We start from the raw sequence: 12,190 nt of genomic DNA, 5'->3' as shown, positions 1-12,190 counted from the left end.
AACTCCTACCCCCACCCGCAATCATTTTGGTCGTTGTTCTTTTATGTTATACACATTAAGGGTTTATAATCGACTTATTTTTATTTTCCCGCAAATTATAAGTCATTTAGACAAATTATAAGGGGGGCTGTTTGAATGCTCCACTTTTTTAAATGATGTGTTGCACGCGGTTTAAGTGACCGACTTGCATTAAACGTCCAAATTATTGGAAAAATGAATATGGTAGCTTTGAAAAGATCTAAAACTTCAACAATAGATAATATTTTTTAATTCTTGCCTAATTTATAAATCACATGACATTTGTGACGTAAATTGATTGCAAAGTATATCTTCATTCTCACTTGAATTTCCCATTTAATTATTTCACTGCACTATTTTAATTAACCAAATTTTAACTATGCACTACCTTAAGTAACTTGAATATAGGTTAAAACCCATTTAAAAATAATTCATTGGGCACAAAGTGGCTGGCAATAACCTTAAGTGAATTCAATTTCAACAAATGTCTTCTTTCAGAAATAAGTAGATAAGTCCAGGAGACTTATTTTCCGACCACTTATAAGTGAAATACATAGCAACTGCGCCTACGTGAGCAGTGTCACTTAAAAGAAGAAATGTCTTATAAGTGGTTGGTACACTTATAAGTGATCACTTTGTAAACACCTATTATCATATACATATTTGATATTTTTATCCGACAAAATAAAGGTCTTATTAATTGTGACTGATGCGCCTAATTTTTCATATAATATTCTCTTCTTAGTATTAAGTGCGAATTTTCATTCATCTATGTAATTTTATAACGATAATGATTTTAAGATAATGTGTATAAACATATAGATACAAGAAACAACGACCAAAATAATTGCGGGTGGGGGTAGGAGTTAATCAGGGTAGGAGTTAATTACGGGTAGGAGATAATGGATAGGGGTTCATGGGTAGGGAATCATCACGGGTAGGGGATAATGGGTAGTAGATCAGGTGTAGGAGTCCATGGGTGGGAAAGATCCGCAAATCCACTGAGGGGTCCTGCTTTGAATAAAAATAACTATCCACGCCATACGTAATGCATGTGAGGGATTTTCTGAAAATTTTGGGACCCATCTCTAACCCTGATATGCATGCACAAATACATGGGTATTTTCCCATGCAGTCCCCCTTATAGTAAATATGTATTATTGATGTATGTGGTATGCTGCTAACATAAATATATTCTAATTTAGTCCTCGCAATGAAGGGTCTCTTTATTCCTATTGGTGCAACACAGGATAATTTTGGTTGAAAGAAACCCAGCCACCCCAGAATCAATATGGTCTGATCAAATTTGGGTCATATTTTATTCTCACTTAAATCTATAGCTATTAACCACCCTCATACCAAATTTCAGCTTTCTACACCAATTTTGGAGTATAGTGCCCCACCGACCTTTGGATACGGCCCCGACTGGACCGATAATTCCTTATTGATAATAAATAATAACTTAAAGCATATTTTTGACAATATTCATGACTTTTATTACAATGTTTGGATTACCGTAACAAATTAAAAAAAACATATTCTTAAATTGCTCAATGAAACGCTCAGTGACCAAATTTCAGCAAACTATCGATCGTCAAAGCAAAGTTACACAATTACTCCGGAAACCAAGAACATATTTACTTATATAATTTGAAAACCAACGGAACAGATTTCCCAAGAAAAATTTATTCATCCATGTATTGTATAGTCAAATTATTCGTGCACGTCACCTCATTTGCGTATTTTGACACAGTCGTGATAAACGTATCGCCGAAAATGGACATTTTGAGATTTATGCAAATGAGGTGACACGCCTGAGTAAGAGGTATGTACTACACTTTTACTTCTCTAAAGTATGAATCCGACCAAAGTGTTTCACCAAATCTGGGAAGTTGGTAAACTGTTTCCTACAAAAGTAACACTCGCGCCAATTCGCAGAATTGTGACGTCTCACGTGTCCAGCTAAATTTACTTTTGAGTGGCTCCTGTACTCGCACTTATCGCAGGAATGAATCTTTTCCTTGTCCGCGGGGTGTCGCGCCTCCAAGTGACGTTTCAAATCGGATGATCCCGCAAATCTCTTGGCACAAAATGAGCACGCATAATTCTTCTGATTTTCATGCATATTTCGAATATGGCCTTGTAGACCATTCCCTGTTACGAAGGTCTGAAGGCAGACGGCACATTGAAATTTGTGTCGGACAGATTTGTCCAAATGCGTCGCCTGTACAATAAAAATATATTTTTGTATTAACAATTTATTTTGTTCCGCAATATACTTATTTACCCACTGATTGTGAGTTTCATATTTAAATTGTGCAGAGGGATTTATTTTTACAGTGGTTAGTGTAAAGCCGGGCACTGTTTGGGTTAATTTTTTATGTTACTTTTTATTTTTTGTGAATTAAAAAATAACAATTTAGTATTTTTTTTAATTCTAAACTTCGAAATTTTGACTTTCCAGGAAAGAAAATTTTTAACCCTTCATTGAATATCCATAATTATCGATATTTCTTCATTCAAAAATTCAAATCTGGCCACGTTTTCTCGTAGTAACTCCGTATACCTATGTACATATGTATGTATGTAAATATCCAACCCTGTGTATTTACAGTATGTAACAAAAGTATAGCTACGATGACATATTTTTTATCTCGACAGGATGCCGTAATATTTCAACTTTGAAACTCCGTACGAAAATGTCAAAACTATCTGCCGACAATTTCCTCGTCGCCGATTTTTAATTTCGCAGATAGGTCAAAGGTCAGGATTATTTTTCTGAAAAAATTTGAGGCGTCGAAAAAAAAACTTCGTGGATAATTTTTTTTGAAACTTGCAATATTTTTTTACTGGATACGGCATGCGTTTTGAAGAATAATGAGCTTTGTTTGGACCGTGTACGATTTTTTTGACGCCCACAGGAATTTTTCGCCAAAAAGAGGTTGAAGGTCTAAAATCGCCGCCTTGGCGAAAATTCAAAAACTGAAATATACGTTTGCATATCCGGACCCTCTATATGCAAACGTATATTTCAGTTTTTGAATTTTCGCCAAGGCGGCGATTTTAGACCTTCAACCTCTTTTTGGCGAAAAATTCCTGTGGGCGTCAAAAAAATCGCACACGGTCCAAACAAAGCTCATTATTCTTCAAAACGCATGCCGTATCCAGTAAAAAATATTGCAAGTTTCAAAAAAAATTATCCACGAAGTTTTTTTTTCGACGCCTCAAATTTTTTTAGAAACATAATCCTGACCTTTGACCTATCTGCGACATTAATAATCGGCGACGAGGAAATTGTCGGTAGATAGTTTTGACATTTTTTACGGAGTTTCAAAGTTGAAATATTACGGCATCATGTCGAGATAAAAAATATGTCATCGTAGCTATACTTTTGTTACATACTGTAAGTACCTCGTGACGTTTCATGTTTAGCATACGGGCAAAAATCCTCGCACATTTGGAGCACTTAAAGGGCTTCTCCGTCGTGTGGGTGGGAATATGACTATGAAGTTCCGTCCTAGTTTTAAATTCTTTTCCGCAAAGTGTGCACCGAAATCGGACCGGATTCACCGAATGCTCAAATCTCTGGTGTTTCGTTACGTCGTGTTTGTTCAGGTAGGTTTTTTCACAACCGGGAAATGTGCAAGTAATCCGAGGCCGATCTACGGTGCTGTGGACGCGATTAACATGTCCCTTCAGAGCTCGAGATGACGACAAAGATTTTTTGCAAATGTTGCAAATTGAGGGGCCGTGAATTTGACTCATATGGGAAGAAAGGGTAGCGGGATTTTTTGAGATTTTTCCGAAAACCTAGAAAATATTATAATTTGATTGCTTTAAGTGACCATTTTTTGAGGGGTAAAACTTTACTCAATTAGAGCAGATGAAACTGGTCGATGAAATGTTTTCGTTTCGATAAGAAAAGCAAATTTGTTTTAAAGGAAGTGTATGATATTTGATATTTATAGCAAATTCTACGCAGAACTCACTTCACATTTAACTTTAGCATCGGGGTCGTGCGTGCTGATGTGCTTCTTGAATTGGTGGTTAGTTTTGAACGTTTTTGTGCACTTGGAGCACTCCAATAAATTTCGTCGTAGTGGATCCATTTGAATTCTGATAAAAAATGGTTACGCGAACCAAAAGAAATTAAGCTTGACTAAAATTACGCTTCTAATCAAGTTTCAAATCTTGACAAGAAATAAATACAGATCTGTATACCACAAAATTAGGAAATCTTGGCTCGCACAATATACAGAAACCGATGTTTTGGTATGGTTGATTAATCACGCACGTTTATCAACTTCGATATTAGATTGGAGATAAATCAGTTATTTCCTGTCACATTTAAGACCAATTTTATTTTCAGCGAGATATGGTCAAGGATGAACTGTGCATAGTAAAAGTCCGGAAGCAAGTGCTAGTGAAAATGGTTTAAGGATACGACACACCTACATTTCTGCTTCAGTCAACCCTTCACTTCCCTGAATGTGGGCTGAAATATGTAGGAATATGGGGCCCTTCACGTCTTATGTAATTAGGCCATTCAGTCCTTTTACTTTTTTTATATTCCCAAGGACAATATAAGATACATACAGTATGTAACAAATTTAATGCTACGATGACATAATTTTTATATCGACATGATCGCGTAAATTTTAAAATTTCAAACTCCGCACAAAAATCTCAAAAGTATATACGGATAATTTCCTCGTAGCCGATTTTTAATATCGCACAAAGGTCAAATGTCACCATTATTTTTGTGAACAAATTTGAGGCGTCGAAAAAAAAACTTCGTGGATAATTTTTTTTGAACTTTCTAATATTTTTTATCGGATACGAAATGCGTTTTGAAGAAAAATGAGCTTTGGTCGGACCGTGTACGATTTTTTTGACGCCCACAGGAATTTTTCGCCAAGGACAGGTTGAAGGCCTAAAATCGCCACCGCGGCGAAAATTCGAAAACTGAAATATACGTTTGCATATTGAAAGTCCCGACATGCAAACGTGTATTTCAGTTTTCGAATTTTCGCCGCGGTGGCGATTTTAGGCCTTCGACCTGTCCTTGGCGAAAAATTCCTGTGGGCGTCAAAAAAATCGTACACGGTCCGACCAGAGCTCATTTTTCTTCAAAACGCATGTCGTATCCGATAAAAAATATTAGAAAGTTCAAAAAAAATTATCCACGAAGTTTTTTTTTCGACGCCTCAAATTTGTTCACAAAAATAATGGTGACCTTTGACCTTTGTGCGATATTAAAAATCGACGACGAGGAAATTGTCCGTATATACTTTTGAGATTTTTGTGCGGAGTTTGAAATTTTAAAATTTACGCGTTCATGTCGATATAAAAATTTTGTCATCGTAGCATTAAATTTGTTACATACTGTACATACGTTTGTATGTATGACATGAGAAGTACGAATTTCACACCTTCTGTATTTGCAATCTTTTTGAAACCGTGAAGTATGAACTTTCCCAACTCATGTAAATTATGCTTTTTTCAACTCAATAGTTTTCCCCTCTATGAAAGGCTATCCCACAAAATTTTACCAAGCTCTTTCTCAAACTTGCTTGTGCAACTGGAGGAAAAAGGTAATTCTATTTTAAAAGCGAACAATATGTAATAACCTTTCCACAAAAATTGTACCATATACAGGGTGGTTTAAATGTCAGGTTACAATGGAAAATTTTGCAATGGGAAAAATTCGCAAATATCCATTAGTTACCTAAATTTTGCCTCTGAAATTCAATATTTTAAGAATTTTGTCATAAGTTTTAATAAAAATTAATAAAAATCTCAATCCCAAATCCGTAACTAATGGAAATTTAAAAATTTTTCACATTAAAAAATTTTCCATTGTAACTTGACATTTAAACCACCCTGTATATTAACCAATCAAACCAATCAAAATTCAATATGCTATAACCCGATGCATATCCCAGAAATGTGGTGTGGCCGAAATATGCTCATAAATTGTGGGAGAGCCAAGTCGAGCGACTGAAAACCATATGCATAATATGTACATTTATTACATGGCAAATTGTGACTTGAAGAGTCTAAAGCTAAATCTCAACTGAAGGCTCATTCCATTTGTAAGCACTACGTTTGATCGAGTACCAGGAAATAGAGGTGCTAAACCCTGCTCCCTGGTGGTGGTTGCCTGGCCATGTATTTTTCTCTATTTTGCACAAAGGGGTACGACACCATGTATTTGTGCGAAATAAAATAAATAACACAGCTGACGAGCCCTCTCCTGTCGCTTAAGCTAACTTCACATCCACTTACTACGGTGCATTTTTAAATTTCTGAAATTAAGTGTGAAATTCAAAAACTTATGAAAAATAATCCACAATAATGCATTTGAATTATATAACGTAATGGGATGGATGCTCCCTACAATCTGTCCCATTTCCCATAACTGGAGGCGAATTCAGTGCACCGGCTTCGTACACCACAGAAAACGGACCTTCTTAACGAAGTTAACTAAAATCGCATACTGAATTCAGCTCCAGGTATGGGAAAAATCCGACATGTTGCTTTGAGAACAAAGTATCGAACTCGCGTTATCTAATTATTAATATTATCTATGATTTTGCAAGAGAACACTACACAACTCACACTTTGTCAATGTTCCCGGCCACGTAGGAACACAGAATTATTTACTACTGTCTACACAAGCAGCCCATGTTAATTTTACCTTTTGGAAAAATTGGCAAAACTCCAAGACGGACAAAAATCGCGTGGGGTTTTAAGCTTTTTTGTTTCCTCAGGCCCAAAGGCATCGATTGGCTTATCTCCCAATGAGCGATTCTTGTCCGTCTTCTCGATAATCGAGTTTTTAAATACATTTCAAATTTCAGATTTTTTTAAATTTTTGAATTTTTTAAAATTTTTCATAGCAAAGAATGATCAATGAATGAAATCTGTAAATGTAACCTACCCCTTTGAACCAACACTTTCGCGACGAAAGCATTTTCAATGCATTTGCAAATTTTCTTTTAAATGCTATATCTTTGCGGAAAAAATTAATTTTCAAATTTTGATTTTTATGATATGTTTTATTTTATATTATGCAACTATATAATTGTGGACAAGATATCAAATATGGGTGCGACGACGATCGTGTGGGTTCAGATGGAATGAACCTGAACTAATCCTAAATTTTATCTCTACTGGAGAATGAATGAGGAGAGATACTCTCCTCATTCAAAATTAATCTAATTGGCTGATGTCTCAGCTACATCCTGTAACAGAGACATCCTTATCTTTAAGGTGGACTACTTGTCCTATCTCTGCTAATGTTTCGAGTTCTTGGTGGCCAACCAAGAACTGAAGTAAATTAAATATTCATAAAGATTTATTTTGAAGGATATCCCATCCAGGTCGTTAATCAGACGAGCCTGGGTTTGGATGTTACAACCCATTGCCATCAAATGCATTGAACAGATTTATATGCATGAATTCAAACTCTATATGTTTAAACCAATTGTAGCAAATCTGCTATAGCAAATCATATATATATGAAAAGATATATGAAATATATCAAATGAAATGATATATGAAATCATATATTTTCATATATGAAAAGGTTGATTTTTTAAATTACAGCCACAATGGGTACAACTGAAGGAAAAGCCTTTATGAAAATCCTTTGGACCAAAATAGTCAATGCTTTAAATCAAATATATGCTATATTTAGTATTTATAGAAAGGTTACAAGGAGTCGTGTAGAAAGTGCAGTGTGGAAAAGTTTATAGTGATACCTGGAAATGTACGTCACGAAGTTCAGTTGACGGTGCCCAAATAGGTAAGCTTTGGCAGCTGGATTTTTGATTTTTGAATTGCCATAAAAAATAGATCGTAGATGTGGATGTGAAATTATGAAGTCATCCCTTTTTCTCTTTTAGGAGGTTTAGGGCACCGAATTTTGATACGCTGTAAGTACTTAGGAAGTAACCGTGAATGTATGTATGTACCAAAAATCGCTAAAATATGCATCTATAATATTTACGACAAAAACGTCAAAGCATTTACTAAATACGTGTACCTCTGAAAAAAACATCTAAAAGGTTTATTCACCTTTCGAGCAATATGTAACCTAAAAATTAAAAACTATTTCAATGTATGAAAACTTTGAAACATGTATAACAATAAGTAAAACTGTATTGAAATATGTGAGACCAATAAGAGTTAGAAAACATATACGCACATAGTTTGATAGTAGGTCGTCATCAAATGAAATAGTTGAAAATATATAAATATGTTGTAATGAATGTCGTGAGCTAAATAAATTGTTTTGCCTTCAGCCGGTAACATAGTGCTGTCCAAGGGATTATAAAAATCTGAAGTTTTGAACCAATATAAAAACATAGATATACATCTTTTAAGGAAAAGAAATTTCACTTGAAAATATTTTAAATACAAATAAAAAAGATACCAACATGGGACCAAAGAAAACTTATCTAAATGTTACTGTTCCATGGTACGAATTTTCCCGTAGTGACGGAAAATTCGCCAAACTTCATGCCGCAGAAGGATTCGCAGTATGTTTAATTCTCACGTGTTTCGCTAAATTATACTTCGAGTGGCTATTGTACTCGCATTTGTCACAGAGGTAATTATTTTTGAAATCGGAGTGTCTCGCTTCCACGTGGCACTTCAAATTCGACGAGGAGGAAAATCTCTTGTCACAAAATGAGCACGGATAATTCCTCTCATTTCCATGCATAACTTCGATGTGGCGTTGTAAGTTAGATCTCCAGAAGGAAGTTGCAGGGCAAAGCTTGCACTGGAAAATCTCTCGGCTCGATTTCTCCAAGTGTGTCCCCTGCAAATAAAATGCGCATGCATGAATTGATTTTTAAATTTCTAAGAGACTGTCCGCTATAAGCTTTACGTGTATAAAGTCTCTTATTTAAAACATAAGATAAGTAAAAATAAAATTACCGTCCATCTTCTAAATTAAGATAATTCCTCACCTCACGATTCACATTCGCGTCGGGGTCATGCATGACGGGACGCTGAGCATAATTCGTATCAAATTCGAACATTTCTAACCACTCATGGCATTCCCAATTCATTCCTAGGTTAAAATCCATCTAGACTCTGTGAGTATGTATTTAATTGTCCAAACGGGGATAGGTTAATCTGCAAATATATCTCCGAGTTTGTTCACAAAGTGTTAAATAAGTAAGTTAGCATGTTAATATGCGTTATGAATTAGCTGGTTTTATTGTGGTCACTTCAGTCGTGGCAGTTCTCAGGAATAATTCCTGTGAAGTAAATGACACGAGTGGTGTGTTGCATGGTGCGAGAAAGGTTGCCTTTTTTAAGTACAGCCACCAGGTGTGCAATGCAACTGAAGATAAAACAGTTATTACAATCCTGTGGATCAAAATAGCCAATGCCATAAAAGAATATCTTTGCTTTAAATAAATGACTCCTTGTAACATTACAAGGAGTCAGTGCAATGTGGAAAAGTTGACGCATGATACCTGGAAATGTGCGTCACGAACTACAGTCGTACTTATTTATTAGATTCGCTGCATTTTTTGAACTTTTTTTTACTACAATCGTACTTAAGATCACTTTTTTAAATAATCTATCGCAACATTATAATTCTATCGAGGTAGAACATCAAACTGTTAAAGCCCATTCCCACAATCCGTGATTCGTTATCGACATAAGGGTGACCCACGAGGTGTAACCTTAGATTTTGAAACATTTGTTTATGCAATAGCAATTATGTATGTGAAGATATGTAACACGAAAATATATAAATTTTCCACACCAGAATGTTTTAGGAATAATTAGGAATTAATAGGAATTAAAAGATAATAATTCAAAACTAGTACTTATATCGTAATGCAAATTTAATGCTGTATTCAAAACTGTATACAAAATTTCTACTTATCCAACGTATAAATGAAGCTACAGTATTTTACTAATTCGGCAAAGATGACGAATTTCTTCCCACAAAATTGGTCCGAGCATTGTGGCGTTTCACGTGTTGGGCAAGATATCTTTTCGAGTAGCTTTTGTAGTCGCATTTGTCGCAGGAGTGAATCAGTTCCTTATTCGTGACATGTTTTGCCTCCACGTGAGCCTTCAACTCTTCTGATTGGGAGAACCTCTTGTCACAAAATGTGCACGGATAATTCCTCTGATTTTCATGAACAACCCGAATGTGCTTCGTCAGGGTGTCTTTTCTGGCAAAAGTGTGCTGACAAAGTTGACACTTTAGGGTTTCTAGGTCATCCTTTATGTGAATCCTCTGTAAAATAAATACGCATTGATATTTTGTTTATTAATTTTTTCGTACAAAATATATAAGCATTCTCGACATGTGAGATTGAGATAGTTAAATTGTAACTTTGGCGCAAGTTACCAAAAAGTGCGGTGAGTTACTCACCTGTTCGTGGTTCAACATGCTTTTCTGTTTTAGGTAGGTTTTGTCACAACCAGGAAATCCACCTTGGAAACGAGTTCGTTCCAAATTGTGAATGGTATCAATGTGCATCTGTAAATTTGCCCGGTTCGAAAACGTGTTGTTGCAAATATCGCAAGAGAGTCTGATCCGGTTGGTGTGCATCTGTGACACGTGGACAGATAAGGAGGGAGGATTCTTAAAAATCTTTCCACAAATCTAAATTAATAGTCAACAAAGGAAGATTTATTTATTAATTAGTAGATTTGTAATTAGATTTTATTAAAAAAGTTAAAAAAAGAAACACTACCTTGCATTCGACTTTGCCATTTGGGTTGTGTTTATTCAGAATATGACGGTCAAATATGGTCTTGCATTTAAACGTCGAGGAGCACTGGGTGCATTTCCACTTATTTTCTGAGTTCGAATCCATCTTGATAATAGTACAAATACACAAAGATAAAAATTTCAATTCCAGAGGACAAGAGCTCAACTGCAAAATTTTGGCTCGTTCAGGAAGCGCTGAGAAAGGAAATAGTTTAGGGCTCACAAGGGGGAAACTAAAAAGTCTCGGCGAAATAATTTGATAAAATTTTTGCGACGAAAAATTAGATGAATATTTGAAGATTACACAAGTCAAGGTGAAGGTCATCATGGTTGATAAATTGATTTCAAATCTTTCATGTTAAATGATCATTGGGAAATGTGAGATGAATTGTTTAATTCTACACCATACACATTTTTATATGATTAAAGTTTAATCATATAAAAATATGCATAGGAATAATTTCCTCCGAGGAAATCTGTTTAATGATTAAACAGATTTCCTCGGAGGAAATTATTCCTATGCATTATGCATTTTTACTTCTTTACATCGCTTCCACATGAAAATTACTACAGTAAACCGAAAACAAAATTGTAAGCACAATTTACTTTTCGCGAGTATGAACACGACTACAGTGTCTCACCAATTGATAAAAGGTAGCAAACTGCTTCCTGCAAAAGTAACACGTGTACCTTTTCACAATATGATTGCGTCTCACATGTTGAGCTAAATAGACTTTCGAATGACTCTTGTACTCACATTTGTCGCAGGAATAAATCTTGGCCTCCGTATCCGTGTGGCGTTAGACTTTTGAATATGTGTCCGCTATAAAATTGATATAAATTTAAGTTTTGTTTACTAATTGATTTCCTGCAAAATAAGTACCTCGTGACGTTTGAGGCTTCCCCTATGGGCGAAACTCCTCCCACAAGTGGTACACTTTAACGTCTTCTTTTCTTTCGTGTGGGAAGGAATGTGTCGTCGAAGTCCACCTCTGGTTTTAAATTCTTTGTCACAAAGTGTTGAAAATAGTTTTTAGGATAAAAAATGCTTTGTCTAATTTTATGACATTCTAGAAAGTTCTATTTAGGTCATGGAAATTTGTTATGTCTTTATGATTTTCCAGCAATAACTTTTCTTTGAATTCGATGTTTTGAATTTTGACTGGACAAGATTTTATTACTTAAATTGAAGCCATTTCCTGCTCATGCCTTTTTCCAGGTAGATTGTCCAGACATTAGTTTTCAGGTAGAAACCTTTAGCATTAAGTACATTCATGTATAAAAGCAAAAACCTCTGCGTAATAAATTGACACTCTTATTTTTACTTTGCACAAAAGTCGTCGTCACTCTGTCTTTCCTTACAACGATCTGTAAATACATACCTCTAACATGGTAGCAAAGCGTGTCGGTTGGGGA

General features: G+C 35.3%; 1 protein-coding gene across 1 annotated transcript; it reads right to left on the bottom strand.

The window, feature by feature from the left end:
* Positions 1-9,946: 9,946 nt before the first annotated feature.
* Positions 9,947-10,880, bottom strand: LOC110857122 (PR domain zinc finger protein 5-like). Its single transcript, XM_022105726.2, has 3 exons — positions 10,758-10,880; positions 10,433-10,666; positions 9,947-10,294 (listed from the first exon to the last, which is right to left on the bottom strand). Exons 1-3 carry the CDS (start codon positions 10,878-10,880, stop codon positions 9,965-9,967), a joined length of 687 nt encoding a protein of 228 aa, XP_021961418.1. The 3' UTR covers positions 9,947-9,964.
* Positions 10,881-12,190: the final 1,310 nt, after the last annotated feature.

Source organism: Folsomia candida, unplaced genomic scaffold (genome assembly GCF_002217175.1).
Source record: "Folsomia candida strain VU population unplaced genomic scaffold, ASM221717v1 Fcan01_Sc018, whole genome shotgun sequence".
Classification (NCBI taxonomy): domain Eukaryota; kingdom Metazoa; phylum Arthropoda; class Collembola; order Entomobryomorpha; family Isotomidae; genus Folsomia; species Folsomia candida.
The sequence above is the reverse complement of the archived record's forward strand: the minus strand, read 5'-3'. Positions and strand labels throughout refer to the sequence as shown.